Raw genomic sequence first — 22249 nt, forward strand, 5'->3', positions numbered from 1 at the left:
ATTTCCTGGGTTCACTTATGTATTCCCACTACTTCTTTCTCTTTTCTAAGGAATGGCTCACCCAAAGGTTTTTTTAAAGGTAAGCGAGGTTTGAGGCAAGGGGATCCTCTATCTCCTTATCTTTTTTTGCTGGTCATGGATCTTTTTAGCCGTCAGCTGAATTATACTTTTTTGCAAGGAATGGTTCATAGGGCGTTCCCTTCAGGGTGTGACTATGGGGTTTCATATCTCTTTTATGCTGATGATGTGCTTGTTTTCTGTGAGGCTTCCATCTCTACTGCCACAGCTATGTGTGTACTTATTCAAAACTTTGAAAGGAGTATTGGTCAGATTTTGAAGTCTTTTAAAAGCAAGGTCTTTTTCTTCGCGGCACCACGGGGAGGACGGGGGAGAATTCTAAGGGAGTTAAAGTTTGTTGAAGGGTTTCTTTTGGTCCGCTATTTGGGCCTACCATTATTTCGTGGCATCTGAAGCACAGTTATTGCCATAATTTGGTGGGTAAGGTGTTTGGTAAGATCGGGTCTTGGCAGCCTTTATGCCTCTCATATGCCGGTTGACTTCAGCTGCTTAAGTTTGTTCTAGGGGCTTCATCGGTTTTCTGGCTTTTATCCTTCATTCTTCCGAAAAAAACATGTAATATGATAGAGAGACTACATAAAAACTTCTTATGGGCCGGTGAAGCAGAAAAAAAGGTGTTCATTTGATAAAATGGAAAACAGTGTGCCTCCCTATGGCTGAAGGAGGTCTTGTGGTAAGGGATTTCATTTGAGAGGCAATGTGCTGTGGAATATCGGTAATGGTCAGTTGGTGGATTTCTGGATGAACCCATGGTTAGCAGGTTAGCCTCTTATCCACAAAGCAGACATTCATGAAGCTTTGGGGGCGACAGTAGGAAGGAGGGTTTCAGATTTTATTAGTGGAGCTCCTCAATGTTGGGTTCTGCCGCATCCCACATCTAATTCTTTGAGGAATATTTGGAGAGAGGTTTAAAATTATACTCTCCCTCTACATCCCAAGAAGGATTCACTGGTTTGGATTCATTTTGCTGATGGATCTTTTTCTGTTAAAAGGGCATGGGATTTTATTAGGCATCAAGGTTCTTCACAGCCTATTTTCTGTGCACTTTGGTTCTTCACAGCCTATTTTCTTCACACCTATTTTCTGTAGTTTTCATGGCTGACCTTGCATAATCGATTACCCACTTCATTCTTATTACAACAGCGAGGCATGCAATTGGACTCTTTATGTCCCTTTTGTAGTAGCCATGATGACAATTTTTTCATCTGTTATTTCAATGTGCCTTTGCACAGGATGTGTGGAGATCACTCGCTTGGAGATGTAGAAAATGGTTTGTCCTTGGTACCTCAGTCCCTGATCTACTCAGGTGGTGGTTACTCTTCAGATTTAAATCACATGGACTTCGTAATATTTGGTCTTCCATCTTTTTTACTACTATTTGGTTTCTATGGGAAGAGCGCAATAGAAGAGTTTTTGGTTAAGACCCACCAGGAGAGAGCTTATTGTTAAAAGGATTACCATGCATGTTTAGGCACTAGCAGAAGTTAAGAAATGGTCTTTTCATTTATCAGAAAAGGCAATCATTGGTAACTGTCGGATAACTTGGCAGCAGCATAAAGCTGCGACCTTTACCTCGGTAGCGTGGTCTTTTCTTGAGATTCACAATTACAAACTGAATATTGATGGTGCTATCTTGAGAAATCCAGGCTTAGCAGGTGGTGGTGGAGTTATCAGGAACAGTGAGGGTGGTTTTATTGCTGCTTTTGCAAAGCACTTTGGTCTTGCTTCCAATAACCATGTAGAATTTTTGGCTTTTGAGGTAGGAGTTCAATTGGTTATTCAAAGTAATTGCTTTCCAATTCAGATTGAAAGTGACTCGGCTTTGCTTGTGAATGTCATTCAGAATTGATGTAATGCTCCATTGAGGCTAAAGACGATTGTTGATAATTGTTGCACCAGACTGTCTTCTCATCGATCGTCCATCACACATGTCTTTCGTAAGGCTAATATGGTTGCTGATGGCCTTGCTAAGAGGGCAGCTGCTAGCCTCAGTGCCAGTGTGTGGTGCCATAGACCACCATGATTTCTTTCTTCTCTTTTATTACATGATCTGGCGCAAGTGCCCGTTCATAGGGTTGTACCTTAATTGTTTTTCCTTTGGTTTTTTATTAATGGAAAACGGGTAGGGGGCCTTCTTCCCCACTGACTTACCCAAAAAAAAAAAGGCTTTTTGTGGAGATGGTGAGATCATCAAATGTTAACACTCACCCTTTTGGTCTGGATTTCTTGATTTAGCTGAAGATCAGCATTGCTGTTTTGGAATATATATTTTTGCAGGGAGTTACACCAAACCTGTGTTTGTTATGCTTGAGTTGCCATTGGTCTTGAGTCATTGAAAATGGCTTCGGCTTAAGGGGGATTTTGTAGAGACAAAGGTGTTATTATCTTTGTCTCATACCTTTTAAACTGATTTCCTCGGGGGCAGTCTATCTAATTGGGTTTAATTCGCTGGGTTGGGGGATTTTATGCTGTTCTGAGATCTTTACCTTGTGTAATAGGTACTTGTGCTTTTTCTTCTCTCTCTCTCTCTCTCTCTCTCTCTCCTGATTTTATGTTTGCTAACTTATCATTTATAAAGAAATTACTAACTGCTTTCTCTGTTTTATTTTTACTAGCAAAATGTTTGCAAAGTGACACACACTCAGCCATTACTACAAATATTCTGTTTGCCTAAGGACTTTGGATTCATTTTCTTTATGATAAACACTTCTACTGTGATAGCTCATTCATGTGAAGTATATTCTCTTTGGATATAGTTGCTTTTGTGAGAAATTTAGATAACACTGCTGCATCCTGATATATTTTTCCTTGAAATTAGCGCCTGGAAATGTATGGAATTCCTGTTCCAAATTATGCTTTAGTGAACAGGGAAGTCCCTTATCAAGAGCTTCATTATTTTACTGAGCAAGAAGATTTTGTTGAGGTCCATGGGAAGCGTTTCTGGAAACCTTTTGTGGAGAAACCTATTGATGGTGAGTATCTGGCAACCTGTATGTACTGTGCTTCCATTATCATTTTGGTGATATTGTAGTTCACTGAGATTAACTTTTTATTGATTGTAATGCTGTAGCGCTTTTCTATTAGCTCAGATTTGTTGTATTAAATATGGTTTATTTATTTTAATTTGATGATTATCAATATCCCAAACCATTTTACTTTCTTAGGCAATGTGTTTTCTGGTTTGCTAAGTCTCTGTCTGTTGTGTATAGCTCATACAGGAGTACTACTTGATGATCTTCTCTTTTGATTGCATATAGCCATAAAACCTTGATTGATGAAGTGGAAGGTTGGCATACATTTTGATTAGCTGTCTATGATTCTTGGTGTTACTGGATACTGATTTAGAGTCAAGGGCAGCAGGGCTAGATACTTTGGTCATTGTTGTGAATTCATTTGCGTGGAGGTTATCGACATATTGGATGGGGGTTGCTGTTGTACTTTAGTTCGTTGCTGTTGTACTGTAGCTGAATTTATAGTCTCAATCTGTAGATGCATGTAAATATGGGCTTGATATTCTTAGGACCAATGGGATGCACGCAAACACACACAGACACACTCTCAAGACGAGAGAAAAGACTTATCCCAATATCGTATTCTAGATGATTATATGGAGAATTTGTTTGGGATACCTGAATTCGTAATCTAAGTTGCACATGGTGAATTTGTCACCTGCATTCTACATGTGTTCTTGGCTAATTTAGTGTGAACCATTGGGAATTTCAGCCAAAACTAGCTTCTCATTTATCAACATTCAGGGAGGGGTGACACATTGATATGATTAGGCAGATCGTGCAGTGGCATTGTTAATGGAGTGTTACTGGTGTTAACATTCTCCATGAATTTGAGCAGAAGAGGTTCGAAGATAAAGGTTGTGAGTTTCCCAGTTGTCATGTCTAAGACAGAAGTGGTTGCTGCATCGCTTGCTATTTGGCGATTGATGTTCATTTGAGTTCTTTGGCTGACCCTGCATTTGGTCTGCTATAGTTTAAGTTCATTGCTTTACTATGTTAGTCTGAGTGGGTCTGATTCCTGTTGTATTTTGGTGTTTTGGCCAGCTGATTCTATCCAACGTTGTCGCATTTGTTCAACATACTTATACATGCGTACACAGAGTGAGAGGGATATATATATTCTTATGCAAGCAAGATATTCTTATGTAAGGGTTTAGATATTCTTATGTAGGCAAACACACATTTTAAGACATTTTCAGGCAGTGACTGATGTTGGTAAATGCTGAATTGGATTATCAGTGTTTGAAAAAAAATTTCTTTTCTGTCTCTGCATGTAGAAAGCTAGAAAATAATATGCATTTATGTTATCAGTATTTTTGATTTGTAACTTGACTTCTTTTTTTCCTTCTTAAAGGGGATGATCACAGTATAATGATATACTATCCAAACTCGGCAGGTGGGGGAATGAAAGAGTTGTTTCGCAAGGTAAGGGCCACAACACCTTATTCTTACAATCATGTAAAATTTATCTTTGAAATGGTTAGCAATATAAAATCGCATGCTATTTGGGCACGTATCTGTGCATGTTGAAAGAACTGTTGGTTAATATATCATTACTGTTAATGTGAAACTTGGGAACTGAATGACATAACAGGCCTCTCAATGAAGCCTGCTTTGTCCTAGTCATGACTCAAAACCCAGATCTGTTAATGTTTGCAGCTACCAGACTAAGCTAGGGTCATGTTATTTAAGAAATGCTATTTTTCTCTCATTTAATGGATAAAATGAAGTTATCAATTGTAACAGAAAAATATATGTTGACTCTGCACTCATATTATGACTGTTTGTTAGGCAGCTATTCACTGCCTTTAGGGCTGGCAACGGGCCGGCAAGCCTGAGTTTGGCCCTGCCCGGCCCCTTAGGCCTGGCCGTTCCTGGGCCTGGTTCAGAATAGGCTGTGGGGGCCTTGGCCCAGTCTTGGCTTGGCCCTTGTCCAGTCTGAGCCAGGCCAGGCTGGGCCGGGCCTAATAGACTACTGGGCCAGACCAGAGTGGGGCTAATAGACTCAAAGAATCAAAAAAATGAAAGAAATAGGAATATATGGGGTGGTTGGCATGGACTGGGCCCTTTGCGGCCCTTGGCCCAAGCTAGGCCTGGACTGTTCCATCTCTTGGGCCGCATTTTGTGGCCCGGTACTTAGTTTTTAGGTCCGGGCCGATTGGGCCAGGGCAGATCGACTGCCCAGTACCAGCCCTACTGCCTTGTTAGTAGTATGATAACAGCGGTCACTTGGACAAATTGCTTGTGCCAATTTCTGACATGTTTCTTGGGTGTCTAACATCGCAGCCAAAAAACTTGCTGACATGGTGACATCTCCATTCAAGCAGCAATATAAAAAGATATATATCTATGCAATTTCTTTTGACATGTTAATGCATATAGTAGAGGTAGGAATGGAACCCTTGACATCAAGTTGTGGCTTCCACTACTTTGATCACCCACGCCTGGTCCTTTCCTAATGTCTTTGCAATATCATTATTGAAACTATACTAAGCATATTAATTGATTGTAAAAGTATTAATTTTGCAAAGTCTTTTCGTATAAATTTATGTTTTATTGTTTCATAAAGTATTGTATATATGCTTATATGCAGTTTATCCCGATGCATAATATCTCTTTATTTTACGGAACATATTTTTAAATATCATCATCATCATAGCCTTTTTCCCAATTAATTGGAGTTGGCTACACGAATCCTGGTCCACCATTCTACTCTATTAAAGGCCATACCCTCAGTGAGGCCATAGGCCCCCATATCTTTTCGAACTATTTCTAACCACGTCTTTTTGGGCCTACCCCTTGCCCCTTTAAGTCCTTCCACTTGAACTAACTCGGACCTCCTAATCAAGGTATAAATTCTTTGATATGTCAAATTTTAAAGTAGTTGTATAAATTTGCTGTAGTATTGTAGATGATTGAATGAAAATTAAACATATTCTTTGATACGTCAAATTTTAAAGTAGTTGTATAAATTGCTGTAGTATTGTAGATGATTGCATGAAAATTAGATAGATTATCCGCAAGTTTCTTAAGTGTCTGACAACCACACACAAGCCAAGTGAAGTCTAGATGTGACATTGATGATAAATTTGTGTCCTCAGAGCACAAGGAATGGTTCTGGGAAATATTTCTAGATGCTTGATCTTCTTGATCAATAACCTGATGTTTTTGTTACTTTGGATGCAAATTTTCAACCCCTGTAAGTCATTGTGATTGCTAAGGCATGGCATGCAACATTTGAGTATGACAAAACGTCGGGTTTACAGTGGTCTACAGAGCTTTTAGGGAGTTGTAAGACTTCTTGGGAAATATTGCAAGGTTGGCAAGATGTTGTTTATTGGTGACATTGGTTCTAGAAATAATTTTCTATCATTTCGATCTCTCTACCATAAGCAGACTAATATTTGTTATTGTGTAATTTTATCCACGTTAGTTAGTGATTTCTTTCATAAATGTCAAGGAAATTGCATCATCATGTATCAATTTCTGTTTGCATTGTGGCATTACAGGTGGGTAACCGGTCAAGCGAGTTTCATCCAGAAGTTAGAAGAGTGAGACGTGAAGGTTCTTATATATACGAAGAATTTTTGCCTACTGGGGGGACCGATGTAAAGGTTGTTCAACTAGTGGACTTCATAAACTAGTCATCCTGTTGCTTTTATATTTGTCAACATTCTAGTGTTTTATGCATTTCTCATAACGATACATCCTAAGCTGTTATTATTAAGCAGGAAGTCCTATTTCTGAAAGCTGAGTTTGGACGATAGTCACATTGTGCTTTTAAAGTACACTTACGCTTCATGAGAGTAATGTTTTGTGGTAGTCGTTGTTTGTATAAAGTAGCATGTTTAAAATATTGATTGATGGATTAGATCATATAAACGTCATATTAACATATGTTTTATTTTTTACTTGTGTCATAGGATAGCCTGTTGGATAAGATAGGGAAAGCGGGAGTAAGAAAAGAGCCTCAATGTTTTGGATTGATGGTTTTCTTCATAGTTTAGAAATTGGTATAAGAAGTTAGAATGATGATTTAAGATGTGTGAAACATAAGGTGTCCTTTTTCTACACACTGATAATTATCATTAAGATGGTAGGCAAGGATGGCATAATCCATAATGTCTTTGAACTTTAATTTCAATCGAGCTACTATTCAAGTTGTAGCATGTACGTGGTGCTAAATGCATTGAGGTTGATCATTTGGTAAGTCCTAGATTGAGTGTGAGCTTGTCTATGAGATAAACAAGGGAACGTATCTTATATGGAAAAAGTGGGGCAATTTCTCCACAATTCTCCTAAATTCTTAACATATGTTAAGAAATTAAGGGGAAAATCGACGAAAATAGTGAAAATAATGCAGCACACAAGGTGTCCCATTTTACATCAGATGGCATTATATATGATGCATTGTGTAATGACTATAACCATTTTTATAAACTCCACTAATTGAAAGTCAACACCTATGATATACTATCACACTTGAAAAAAAAATCTGTAATAGCAGATTTGAGAGAAATCAAAGCATCTATTAGAACCCTAGGCACACTTGAAACTTCTTTGATTCAGCTCCAAAAACCACCATTAGTTGTCTCAATGGAATTGCAAAAGCTTTAGGGTTTTAAATGATTATATGGGAATGTTGTAACACTTGTTCTTTAAAATTATAGGAAGTCAAAATAATATATTTTTGGTCAAAACTAACTCCCACAAAAATATGCACACCTAATCTTTTGTTTTAAAAGATTATCGAACTAAATAATCTTAAAAACACATATTAAATTAAAACATTTAATTAAAGGAGGGGAGGGGCATGACACCCCTATGGTTGACATGTTGGGCTTCATGGGCCCTAGCCCTACCCATGGGGTGTGGCACATATATGGGGGTGGATCCAAGGCCCCACATGTGCCCCTACACTTTTCCATATCTTTAGAATTGCCCTTTTTAAAGTAATTTACAGCAGAAATAATTTTTAAGAATTCTGATTTTTTTTTTTAAATTCACATAAATATTTAAAAATAAAACATCCAGAAGTGGACTGGTACCAATGGATCAGAATAAGTGACTATAAGAATACTCTACCCGACCTATTAACAGTGATCAACAATTGTCTTCTCAATCGACTCAACAAAACCCATGACCCACAGTCTCATGCAGGGGCTCATGGTTGGCTTGTTAAAGCTGACCAATAAATAGAGGAACCACGACCCTGAAATGTGGATTGGGGTTCCCATATTTAAGAGCAACCTATACACATGTCAATACAGTGCAAAGGGGGACTCTCTCTATGCACATTTACACATATCTCTTTTTAGGGTTGCTTCCCTATGCACATGTACATGCTGTGTGGAGGTTCTTTAAAGATTTAGCCCTCAAAGGCCTACATCCAAACATAGGAGACTACACAACTCTCCTAGCTGACCAACTACTTGTGGACATCTCTCTGACCTCAACAAGGGATGACCTTCTGTACCCTTTTTGGTAGTGCCACATGCCTAGGGGTAAGGGTTTTGGACATGACTAGGGCCATAGACCTCTTAACTCTCTGTCAGTCAAATAATACACACTTCCATTGAAATGTATAATCCACTATAATGTCTTTTACATGCTCTCATGGCCTTTAAAGGCCACAACATTGACTTTGTTTTGTGCTTTTGCTACAGATTTCAACATGTTAAGTTTAAAATCAGTGAAACTTGGGCAAATTTCTCATTGTTGAGATTAGGGATTAATCCTGAGATGGCTGGCTTGTTCAAAGTATGTGGATAGCATTGTACAGTAATGTTACAAAACTACCCTCAAACTAATTAATAAGTTACACTGACTAAAGTAGATAGATGTTAATAGTTCCAAATTTGCATTTCTGCAACACGTAGGCCAAATCGTTTTTAGTTTTGGGTGTACACATGTTGTTGCAAGGTACTATGTTTTTCAGCATTGTCAAATTGGTTAGAAATCAGTGCACAACTTTGTTTTCTGATTTGGGATATGTTTGACTGCATCTAGGGGTGGAGTGATGTGTTTGCTATAGTTTCATGATTGTCAAGGTGTGATTGGAGGTGTCAGTGTCATTAAGGTATTTGTCATATCTATAACCAATTTCAAATGCATATGGAGTGCGTAGGGAAGTTATAAAATCCAAAAAAATATATCATCCTTATGGAATCAATAGCGGACTAAGCATTCAATTTAAGTCTGTTTATGAGTTTCTATGGGGGGTTTAAGATTGTTTATGATATGTAGGGGTTATTAGTATATTTTGGAGGTTATGAAGGTCATAGAAATATAAAACAATGATCTAAATGGTTGCGTTTTGAAAGATTTTTAACCTTGGTATGACTTTTGGTGCCTTCCCATAATAGATGCTTGAAAGATTCACCCGGGACTGGTTTGGTCTTGTAATTAGATCAAATATCTGAATTGTCTATGATATGTAGGAGTTTCTTTATTAGTCTATTTTAGAGGTTATGAATATCTTAAAAATATAAAACAATGATCTAAATGGTTGCTTTTTGAAAGAATTTTAACCTTGATATGACTTTTGATGCCTTCCCATAGTAGATGCTTGAAAGATTCACCTGGGACTGGTTTGGTCTTGTAATAAGATCAAATAGGTGAACTGAAATTGTCCCCAAAGTGATGAAATTGAATTAATTTTTTTTTATCCTTCCAGTTAAATATATTTTAACACCGGATAATATTGGATTTCCCATAGATGGTGGCTTTTATGTTATGAAGTATATATGTATTTACATGTCCTCAACATTTCATGCAACCATTGTGTTTCTAACTGTTTGATTTTCTTCAAGATTACAATGAGTGCTTTCTTTTATCGTCCTCTTTGTTTTAGTTTGATAATCGTATTCTTTCTTCCTCTATCTAATCTGATAATTGTATTTTTTTTTCTTTCTAATCTAAATGTCCCGATAGTGCATTTCTTACTATTCTGATCAAGTTGAAATGCAAAGTTGATTTATCAGTTAAGCATGTAAATCCTTGTGATGATTGGGTTAATGGTAGGTGGTTGTTGTTTGAGATATTATATGATTGTAAGGGATGACTTGTTTTGGGATATTTGTGGGATTAGCGGGAGTTTTAGATTTGTGAGGGAAGGTACCTTCTCGGGTTCAAATTCTTTTTCAACATTCTATTATTGCATTGGATTTACAGCGTGAACAACTTGCTTATTTCTAGTTGTTTGACATGTATGAATAATTGATTTTAGAGATTGGAGTGGGAAGTACTTATTATTTTTTTGAGGTTTTTGTAAACCCTATATTACAGACATACAAGTATATATGATCAGGTGCTCATGCATATGGATCCTTATATTAAGACTGGTTTTCTCATCTGATCACAAGACCCCTCTCTCTCTCTCTCTCTCTCTCGTTTTATTTTTCTAGGTTTACACTGTTGGTCCAGAATATGCACATGCTGAGGCAAGAAAGTCCCCAGTTGTCGACGGAGTTGTTATGCGAAATCCTGATGGCAAAGAGGTAATAGGTTATTGAGTTCTTTAGGTTTGCAAACTTTGTTATTCAATTTCAAGTCAGCATCACTTGATTTTAGGATGCCTTTCATGAATTTGATATTCTTCCCTTGTTCAATGTACTTTGAAATATTGATATTCGAGCAGTGTTTGTTGAGGAGGGTATGCCCCATCTTGCATGGGCGCCTGTAGTCCTGAATGGACTTCCTTTGGCAAGTAGGTTACCCTAGAGTAGCTCATGAATGTGGTGTGCTATTGTATGTTTTACTAATGTTGTCATTCTGTTTGACTTTGGCAAGGATTTTAAGGCGATTCAAAAAGCCTAACAAAAAATGTTGGCAGAATTAAAAATATTCAATTATTTCTTATGTGTTGCTCTAGAAACACATTTTTTCAAGTATTGCATGACCAAGTGAACTATATTATCGATTCAAATATAATAGGCTCTTTATACTTATCTGTGCTTTGTTACCATTTTTCACAAATAATACTTGGAGACAGGGTGTTTATTGATTCTCCTCTCTTATATTGCATGCATGCTTGAATTTATTTTATTGCTTTTTTTCCTAGCTGCAGTTATGTTTATGTGGTTTTCTTCTCGAGAGTGGCACAATACACATCTAGGATTCATTTAGCACATAATGTTAACTTGTTTCTTGGATTTTCTTGCCTTTTTTTATGAAGGTGAGATATCCTGTATTGTTAACTCCAGCTGAGAAACAAATGGCAAGGGATGTGTGCATAGCATTCAGACAAGCGGTATAGTTGCCTTCATTTTCGTTGTGCTTTGGATTTGTAGATTTCCAATATGTTTGTGATTTTGTACTAACCATATGAAATAATGCATAATTTACGAGATGGTGCGGTTTATATAGAGCCATGACTCTAAACAATCAAATTAGAGCCCACCTTCAAATAGTGTCAAGAAATAATGTTTGAATGCTGGAAATCTTTGTGATAGTCTTAAAGTATATTTTCATCTTTAATTAGAAAATTTAAAGCTTCAAAAATAGTGTAGATCAAGCAGATCTATGAAAACTTGAAAATCTTGAAAATTGACGGTCAAGATGCACTATTTCCAAAACTTGAAATTGTTTTTTTTTCTCATGTCCATGCATCTTGATGTCGAGATGACTAGTTTGAGGGTATTTGGGCATCAAAACAACCTCTTCTAGTGAAATTTTTGAGGTGGGCTCCAATTTGATTGTTTAGAGCCTCAGCTCTATATAAACTGTTTCCTTTATGAAATGATACATAATTTATCTTAATTCTTGTTCTTAATGGGCTTCCATCTGTTATAATACTGCCCGATAGTTGGAGCTGTCCATTAATGTAGTGGTCCCAATAGTTGTTGAAGTTTATGCATACTGATATGATATGAATTATGTACTAGACATACATAGTAATTGGATATCAATAAATAATGTTATCCGTAAAATCTTTGTGTTTTGGGAGATGAATTTCATGATGTTTATGGTTAACCATATCTTGTTGCATGAACAATTAGATCTCTGCATCATGGAAAACAAAAGTTATCTTGCTTATTCTTTGCTTGCTTAAAGGTTTGTGGTTTCGATCTCTTGAGATGTGAAGGAAGATCTTATGTCTGTGATGTGAATGGATGGAGTTTTGTGAAGAACTCTCACAAGTAAGCATTGAAACTGTTGCTGCTGCTTTCATAGCATTCCAGTATGCATCATAGAAGTCTGTTTGTTACTTTTGCGACTCTCTTGTCAGTTGTTAATATATGGTGTAGGTATTACGATGATGCTGCTTGCGTTTTGAGGAAAATGTTTCTTGATGCGAAAGCACCTCATCTTTCTTCCACCATTCCACCAACTCTCCCATGGAAGGTGAATGAACCTGTTCCACCTTCTGAAGGATTAACAAAGCAAGGAAGTGGAATTATTGGAACATTTGGGCAGTCTGAGGAATTACGCTGTGTTATCGCTGTAGTTCGCCAGTAAGATTTGTTTCTTGCTATGTCAACAAGATATTTTTCCTGCATGTTTAGTATTTGATGAACTAATTCACTTTTTTTCTTCTTAGCGGCGATCGTACGCCTAAGCAAAAGGTGAAGCTTAAAGTTTCAGAGGAAAAACTTTTGAACCTTATGCTGAAATATAATGGTGGGAGGCCTAGATCAGAGGTGCTTATGCCTACCTCGTCCATTTGTTGGGTCTTTTTTGTATTGCATAGTTGATATGGAGTTTTATTGAAACTTTTCTTTTCTTTCTATTTCTGCTGCTTGGTGTATTATTGCAGACTAAACTTAAAAGTGCTGTTCAGTTGCAAGATCTCTTGGATGCCACCCGAATGTTGGTGCCACGTGCCAGGTTAGACTTCAATTTCAAGCTTTCATATTGGTAGTTCGGTTGTAGGATTTGCACTTGAAACAAAATGTTGTCACCATCGACACCTTAACCACACAAGTCCAAGCCTCACTAAATTTGTTTTTGAGCTTTGTTTCGTGTAAGAGTTGTCATGTGAAGAATGAATATATGAGTTTAGTATTAAGAAAAGAAATTTACAGAATAAAAAGTGGTATATTAAGATAGATAAAGAATATTTTCCAAGAGATCCCCTCCTACAAGGTTATTGTTATAGGGAGCCCAAATGGAGATTTTCTTGCTCCCACAGTGAGCAAGTATGGAGTTGGTCATGCTACTATGGTGTAAGCAAGTGTAATGCTATCATTTTTCTTGATGATATGATCATTGATTGTGATTCCCTGGTATGCATTTGATGGGTGGTATGGGATTCTCTAGCACCATGTGAACTGTATGCTTTTCTTATGGGGATAAAGTATCTATCTAGTTCTGGTATTATTTATGTTAGTTATCTACGGAAGATAGTTAATGGAGGGCAAAATTATTCTTATTTTTTATTTTTATTCAATTTTAAAGGATGTATATTTTGATTTTAGTTTTGGGGTTTATTTTAGAGTTTTTTAGTTTTTTGGGATTCTAAGGTTTTTTATATTTTCGTTATTTACTATTCACAAGAACTATTCATGGTAGTGTTCATGGATACTGTTCACTCGTTATTGTTTATGTGTACAGTTCACACATTACTGTTCATAGGGGTATTTTTGAAATTTTAATATTGTTAAGGGGTATTTTAGAGTCTTAATTGTTTATTTGATTTTCAAGTTAAGTTAAGGTTTCATAGGCTTATAAAAGGTTGGATTTTGCATTTTGCAAGATTGATGTTAGTGGAATGAGTTTTATTTTACGAAAAAAGAAAGTTCTCATTCTCTTAACTTGATTCATGACCACGTTCTTTCTCTATTATTGGTGATTTTAGTTATTTAAGGTTCAGGAAAAGGGTAGATTTAACTTCCCACCTTTCTTTCTGCATTAAGCGGTATCAGAGCATGGTCGGCTCGAGATTGCAATGGTTGGTTGTAGAGTTCTTAGCCGTAGGGATGCTGATATGATCTAACTGCACAAGGAAATCAACATCTTGACAGGGAGGGTTAGAAATCCATTGCTGCGCAAGCGAGGTTAGCAACAACGTGCCGTAGACGAAGAGGAATCTACGGTGATAGATCCAATTCGTGAGGGTTTATATGTAGAATAGCATGGATCAAAGTTCGCCTTAGAGTTGGAGCGGAATGATGAAGCTGCCTTCGATCACCTGTTTTATGCATGTGCTTTGCATTAGGAGCCTCATGTTCAGGAGAATAAATCATCGGATTTAGTTGATCTATATGATTTAAATTGCATCCTTTTCACAAAAAATGTATCTTATACAATTTTATCATTAGGATCTGGGTTATAACCGTATTTCCAACCGGGATCACCACTCCTATTAGATCTCGAAAAAGACATCTTAAAAATAATGCAAATTACTAAAGGCTAAACCGCAAAAGTAATAAAAAAATTCACTTGCTTTGAGTAACTGAGTTTGATTGCTCAATCTGCAAACTTTCACCTTAAAGATGTTTCTAAATGCTCAAAATCTTCCAAAACACCCCTTAATAACTTTGCGAAACATCAAAAAGTAAATATAGTACCAATGGGTGATGTTTTGATCAATTTTGGATAACTTTGAGTAACCCTTCGATCTTGAAATATTCACCATAATCTAATTTTACATGGTTTTGTCTCTCTAAATTTGGCTCAAACAAGGTTTAGGTTTCAAATGAACCTAAAACCCTAAATTTTGGGGCTTAAAAACGATAAAAAATGACCAAATTTGCCCCCATCAAAATGGATTTCTGCCCTTGGGCGGGGCACAGGCTCTGGGCGGCCGACCAGGGATGAACCGTTCAGATTAGCCGCCTAGGCCTGGGCGATGCGCCTAAGCCTTTCAGACCACCTAAGCGTTGGGCGGTCCGCTTTTTAAATCACTGGTTAAAATAATATATCTTGATGAAAATTCAATTAAATGATTTTTGTGATTATTTTTTATTTTTCTGAACAAGAAAATGCACTTTATGGAATTGTTTACAGGAATGACGTTAAAGGGCAGTCCTCTGGGACCGACACGGGACACCCAAAATAGCCAATGGGTGTCCACATGGAGGCCTAGGGTACGTCACCCCACATGGAGGATGACAGGGTGGCTTCAACCCCGTAAGGGACCCCCTTGTCCTTTTGTATATTGTTGTATTTAGTAAGGGGCATTGAATTTTGGTATTTTATGAAATATTGTGATTTTAAAAAAATCTTTTTAGCACATGTTTAATGCAACAAAAAGCAAGGGATTTGTGCGCATGTGTGGAGGTTTCTAGAAGGGGCATAGGGTTTGTAATTACAAGTCTAACTCTAATGGTATATGGTAAATGTGCAATTAACCACTTAGCTTGTGTGGCATGATGTCATTAGTCCCACATGCTCTTATAAAATAGAGGGAACTTTTGAGATTTATTTTTTGCTGGAATTTTATCAAATTACCATAAGGGTATGCCCTCCAACTCTTGAGATTTACTTTTTAGTTTTATCAAATTATTATAAGAGCATGGGTATTTTAATAACATGGGGAATTGGAGTGAATTAAATGAAGATAAATGTGCTTAAATTCATACTACATGTTGATGACATGATGGTGGATGGTGGGCTAGGATAAAGACTCTCTTTGTAGCCATTGGATGATGACATGGAGGGCTAAGATTCATCAATCTAGAAGCATCTATGCGAGGAAGGTGTGAGCTCTGTCTCAGTTATGGTTTTGAACCAATTGAAGGAGTTCCGATTATGAGGGCTCGCCTGGGCAAAGAGAGATGAATGTATCAAGCAAGCCAAAAGGTACTTTGACTTTTAAATAGAACTGTGAGAAAGCAAGCTATAGATTGACAGTGAGAATGCCACTAATGAGGCGGAGGTGCTAGGGAAGGGACTTGAAGTAACCATGCCTTGAATGGAGTGAGCCAGGGTGAGGGGTCAATAGATAAAGAGAATTCATAGTGTATAATGACGTTAGAATATGGTTTGATGGGGGTATGAGAAAATCACATGTATAGTGACTGTTGTACCCAAGCGAGAATAAGCACCTTTTATTCAACATCATTTGAAGCTTCTCTTCGCAACTTTGGCCCATTCAATCCAATCAAGTAGTATTCGCTTACTATACTGTTGAATCTCACGATTATTCTCTTGCCGCTCTAGCTTTTATCTCCCACATCCAGCTCAACTATTCTTGCCCTCAGATAGCTTTTATGCTTCAGTTGTGAGTGCTGATCTTCGTTGAGGGCCTAATGCATATAATCATTTTTCCAGTGCATATTAGTGAGTACTCCCATCCACCCCGTACACCTCCTATTCTAGATATTATTATTATATTATTCCCATTACTGAGCCATGTCTCCCTACTGAGCCTATCTAACCTCTCCCACCTGTGGCATCTAACTATTTGCTTGCTTGCCTTCTATCCCAGCCCATGCTTTCTTTCCCATTTCGGTTTCCCTCCCACTTAGATCTTAGCCCCAAAAGAGAAAATGTTACGATTGGCCAGCACCAAAGGGTTAGAAGCCTATAAATACCTCCTTGAGCCTTCATTCTTAACATGAGTTCACAACCTCTCTCTCTCTAACTGGCACACCACTCTCTATCACATCTATCCTAGAGTGGCACGCCCAAGAGTTTTCTCCTCTTCCTTTCTCTCTCTGGAAAATTGCTTTCAAGATGATGTAAGAGAAAACTCTATTGAAGCTCCTTCATGACTCTATTAATGGTGATACAAAGCTCAAATTCAAACCATGGATGATCTAGTCTTAAGGATTTCATCAATTGAGTAAGATTGCTTGCATTTTCTTTGATTATAGTTTATTCCTCTTGCTGTAAATTCTCAATTACAGCAAGCTATCTTCATCATTTTCATGTTAGATCATTGATCTCTTGAATCTACCTGGATCACTCTTGATCCATATAGTTGAAGGCATCATCCATCCATAAATTGATCTAGTTTCCATGAGCTTTACCTTGTGATGTTTTGAGCATTTTTTATTAATATTTTTTTAGGATGTTCTTCTCCAAATCAGTTAATTAGATCTTCATTTTGATGCCTCAAATTGTTGTTTTCACAGGAGGAGATTGATGGTGGTATAAGACCAGGGTTCTAATGACTCAATTTAACATTTTTTCATTATTGTGAAACCATGAACTTTTAAATACATAAATCCTTCACAAAAGACGATAATAATGCACAAATTCCAGCCACTTAGCTTGACTTATTCAAATTTTAAAATAAAATTACAGCTCTAATTGGTCCTTTTACAAATCCCAAACTTGAAATACAACCAAATACAAGACATTGCTCAAATACTCAAACACTTGTGTTTACAACACAACACAATATGCTACTAAAACATTTCTCATCACTTAGGAATTACATCATTACTTCATGTCCAATCTTCATCAAAATCACAAGATTACATATGTGCGATAGACTTGATCATGATGAGCCAAATATGAATGCAACTTGCATGTCATAAGCCAATAATTTATTATGGCATTAAATCATAGACTTCATAGACGTAAGAACAAATATGTTCCACATTTGATATGCTCAATTCCTTGAAAAGCATAAACCATTAAATAACTGTAAATTATAATAAATAAGCATGCAAGCAATCATTGAGAAGCTAAAGGTCGAACCCTCTGTGCCCGGATCACAAAATGGATCTTTTAGGGAGTTAATGCTGTCCCATCGATGAGAGCATGGATGGTTTTATTACTCTAGGGATCACTTCACCATGGGAAGCTTATGATCATTTGTGAACCACTTATAAAGGTTCAATTAGAGAGAAATATGTTCGGGATCAAGTTTCATAAAGAGTTGAGAGAGTTCAAACTCACAAAGCTTGAATAATATGTAGCCTTCACTTTATGGAGCATGGGGATGCAACACTTTCTCTCAAGAACAATGGCAATCACATACCATCACTTTAGATTCTCAAATATGGTAATTAAGTCACTGATCTGATGTATAAAACTTAGTAATATGCTCAGAAAAATCGGGCAAAGAAAGTCTATAGAAATCGAGATGTAGACGTAGGAAATTCAATCTGCACTACACATTGTGGAGCATGGAAACACAAGGTATTTTCTCAAGCAACATGGCCACCACAATCTCATATCTTATTCAACCATTAATATGAATGAAATCCCCCTAATATGGTGTTTAAAACTCATTAGAATGCTCTGGAAATTCAGGCAATCAAAAACTATGGAAATGGATGACAAGGTGATGTAGTTTCAAGCAAAACTACACATACTCAAGGTGTGGTGTATATAGTTTTAATAGAACATGAAAGAGCATTGAAACAAAAGGATGATTCAATGAAAAAATACTATAATATAACATTTACAGCAAGCAATGGAAGAAGAAATCAAGCTTTAATGATAACCATAACTCAATAAATGGTTACCTTAATGTGAGAAGGATCCAATTGATCATCAAGCAGAAACTAGCATACCATGGGTGTGTGGGGCATCAAGCTTGGATAGAAACTGTAATGACCTATGGAGTGGGGCATGGAGCTCCTTGGATCTCTCCCTTTCTCTCTCTAGATTCATAAAAGTGATCTTTCCTGTTAGGTTTAGTTGAACTTTATATAATATTTATATTAAGTGGTTTGTTGTGAAGTGATCTTAGCCCTTGGTGCTCCTCATCTTTGACACATGAGAGGGCATAATCCTAGACACGCATCCCCCTCCAGCTATCTAGGTCAAGGGATGAGATTTAGTCTCCTTTATCACCCCTTAAACCCTACTTTAAACCTTTTACACCTTGGTCCTTGCCCCATACAAACTTTCTACTTTAGTCCATAATAGAGATTCCAGAAAAGCTCATGGGTTTTGATAAAATCATAAAACATTTTATGTACAAGATCATGTCCTTTTTAGTAATAGTACAAACCCACATGTGTGAAGAAAATATTTTATGACACATTTGATAGGATCTCACCAACATATTCTTCACATGGCTCAAATCTATAAGGTAAAGCTACGTGAGAAACTCACACATGCTAAAATATCTCATATGGATAAGGTTTTTAATTCAAATTATTTTGCAAATAATATGGCATCACACATGCCAAAATATGTCACGTGTAGTAAATAATGTGACAAATTAATTAAAAACATTATGTTAAAATCACTTAACAGAAACATGTCATAATAAAACAAAATGCGCAATTCCAAAAGGGCCCCCATGACAAGGCCATGACGTTAGCCTGACGCTAGCCATAAGGTGGCATGTGTGGCTGCCACGTGGACTCCCTATGGTCACATGGGGTTCATGTGGCCTCCCCATGGGATGTCCTCAAGTGGAATTAAGCCCAAATAATTTTAAAAATGGTATTTTATGTGCTTTAAAATATTAAAAGTTTTTTCAAAAGTTCTCTAAATAATATTTCACCATTACTACATCATTTTTCATCAAGATTAAATTAAATGGACGAAAGGTAAAGAAATCTTTTTTTTTTTTTTTGATAATGAATCTCTAGGTTAAACACTAGGTATTGGAGTACTCTATTGGGCTAGTCCCAAATGATGGTCCACCGTAGTATCAAGTTGACCCAACAGACTTATGTTACACAGCCTATGGCAGGGATACATAATTGGCCACATTATAGTCACTCTAACAAAGCTTTCCATCATTGGGTTCTCAATTTATTACAGGTGCACCTCTATGAGACATATAAGTTCTCTAAAACAGAGGTCTTCTCATAGCAAATGTGTACTAACTCTTCTAAGTTTAATTATACTGTAGAAGAGTGGCTTCCCATGCGATTGTTAATGCACATGCCGTGGTGTGGTCTTGTGTTAAGGTTCGAACTCATGTGCCTTGAGTCATGACCACTCCACACAGGGCGAATACTTGAAAATACTCGAGTTCTATTACACAGGGCGAATACTTGAAAATACTCGAGTTCTATTGTACTCGTTTGGTTCTCCTAGTCCTGGCCAATCACATTAATCATGAGGCATCCTAATCTATATAGCCCTGACTCGGAGGTGACCCTCACACCTTCGTGAGAGATTACTCTTTCAAAGTGCAAACACTCGTTGCCTCATGTACTTGGGGTATATGAATCTAGGTCTCAGTTTGGAAAGCACCCAAATTCAGTCTCTCTCATACTCCCACTGAGCAAAAGACTCTTGGCATTAAGGCCTTAGAAGACCATATAGCCAACAAAGATTATACCAAATTTATGTAGCTTGATATGTGAACTTAATTGAATTGGTTTTGTGTTAAAGAGCATCGTTTTCTCCCACGATTTTTCCACTTGCTTAGATCATTTGGTCTCTGTAAATCCTACCATGTTATAAGTGGATATTTGTAGATGCTTGGTTTCCCACTCTTGAGATGATAATTTGGTCGAATTCTGAGCTATGCTATCATATGTCACCCAATGGCGCATAGTTAAGATTTGAGGCTGTAAACCAGGCACGCGAGTTCTCTAATCGGCTTCCCATGACCATGATGCACTATACACTTGAGCATATGTGTGTTGTTATGTTGGAGATCATGTCATGTTGAGTTTTATGGAGTTTATTGATGTATAATTTTGCGTTGTAATTTTGAGTGGTGTCGAATTTTGAAAAGCACCTCATACATGTGTAGTTTGATGATCTCCTTGTAATTTGTTTTGTTGATGGACAAGGGACCCTAGTTAACTTGTATCCTCTATTTTTTAGTTTATTTTGAAGTCATTTGTTTATTGTAATTTCATTTACCTTGCTGTAATTTCATTTTGTAAGTTGAATTTCAAGTGTATTGTGCATAATTCAAGTTGTATTGTCTTGAGTTTTGACATAGGTGTACTCCACGTATATGAGAATTGGCTTCTATACACTCTCATCACCTAGGTGGGACTCCAGATATGTGGGCAGCCCCATGTGCAGGGGGTTGGGGGCGGGCATATGTAATTTTGTGCGCATGTTTTTTGAACGTGCATGTATGTATATGTGTGTAGTGTGTGTATGGTAGTGTGCTTGCGTGCGCATATGTGTGTGTTTGTAAGGCCTCTCATGAAATCCTTAAAGATCATCCTCGTTTTTCTTTTGAATCCGTATTTGTGAGAGAGCGGTTTAGAACACTTGGAGGATGTTCTTCTTTTGCTTCTTCTAATATGTCTAGAGAGAGAGAGAGAGAGAGAGAGAGAGAGAGAGAGGCCTCACATTCAATACTAGGAGGTAGAGAGTCTGAGAGAGACAGGGGCCTCGCATCGAACACTTGGAGGTCATCGTCTTTGTTTTCTTCTTCTTACATGTAAAGGAGCATTTGTGTCTATGTGGATCTATGCATGTGTGAGAGAGGGAGAGGCTGTGCATCAAACAACTTGGAGACCATCTTCTCTTTCTTCTTCTCATATGTAGAAATCACACATGGGCTAGAGATAGAGAGAGAGAGAGAGAGAGAGAGCCCAGGCATCTTGAACTTTTTTAGGGGTGGCACTAGGTGGGCCCTCAGATTTGCTTAGGCACCTGCTTAGGCGGGCACCTTAGGCATGCTCGCCTAGACCCACCGCCTAGGCTAGACCTAGGTGGGCCGACTTTTCATCATGCGATCCTAGTGCCTAAACTTGATGTGCTTATCATCAATGGTTTATTTTATTTTGTTACATTCTTAGAATCAAGTCATCCTTTCTTTCTTCAGTTATCCAATCATTGTATGCAAATCGTTTCCATGAATTGCTAGGGAATAAGAAATTCTTCATCTGGTTTGATATTTTATCATGTGACACATCACTAACATTTTGGCACGTTTGACACCTTATAACACTTAATATCCTAGATACATTTCTTTGATAGTTGTAGTTATAGATGTTGCAATATTTATATGACTACGTTAATGTTTATATCATAATATTGTTTTTTACCTGTATCTTTTATATATGAATAAAGTTTTAAGGAGATACAAGTTTCTTGCATATCATAATATATACAACATATATGCATACCTATTACATCTAGGAATTATCTTATAGAACATTAAAAAGAAGTTAGCGAAATTGACAATCGTGCTTTATGTTATTATGTTATTAATGTGTTTTGTCAAAACTATTGCACGCTTTCATTGCTTAATTGTTGATCTATTTTGTTTTGTCAAGTCACGATCATCTTTGCAGTTTTTTTGTTGTTGGATTGGACCGTTGTGTACGCAAAAAGTTTAATTCTCAATTTTATATATTTTTTCGAATAGCATTTTGTAGTTT

General features: G+C 37.1%; 1 protein-coding gene across 14 annotated transcripts in view; it reads left to right on the top strand.

Annotated features, from left to right (window-relative positions):
• The window catches only part of LOC18446539 (inositol hexakisphosphate and diphosphoinositol-pentakisphosphate kinase VIP2), a 112043-nt gene that overhangs the window by 27739 nt on the left and 62055 nt on the right, over window positions 1-22249 (top strand). For 13 of the 14 annotated variants that reach the window (XR_016044244.1, XR_016044242.1, XR_016044245.1 and 10 more), the window contains 9 exons: window positions 2897-3050; window positions 4444-4514; window positions 6599-6703; window positions 10496-10588; window positions 11266-11340; window positions 12144-12229; window positions 12338-12544; window positions 12631-12730; window positions 12847-12917. Coding sequence is in view for 9 of the 14 variants with exons in the window: in XM_020675005.2 (XP_020530664.1) it covers window positions 2897-3050; window positions 4444-4514; window positions 6599-6703; window positions 10496-10588; window positions 11266-11340; window positions 12144-12229; window positions 12338-12544; window positions 12631-12730; window positions 12847-12917 (962 nt within the window). In the remaining 5 variants the exon portion in view is untranslated. Of the gene's footprint in view, window positions 1-2896; window positions 3051-4443; window positions 4515-6598; window positions 6704-10495; window positions 10589-11265; window positions 11341-12143; window positions 12230-12337; window positions 12545-12630; window positions 12731-12846; window positions 12918-22249 lie in introns of those variants that run through there. The other variant, XM_088851685.1, reaches the window with a different exon arrangement.

Source organism: Amborella trichopoda, chromosome 11 (genome assembly GCF_054954075.1).
Source record: "Amborella trichopoda isolate Santa Cruz 75 chromosome 11, AtrichopodaSantaCruz75HAP2 v2.0, whole genome shotgun sequence".
Taxonomy (NCBI): Eukaryota; Viridiplantae; Streptophyta; class Magnoliopsida; order Amborellales; family Amborellaceae; genus Amborella; species Amborella trichopoda.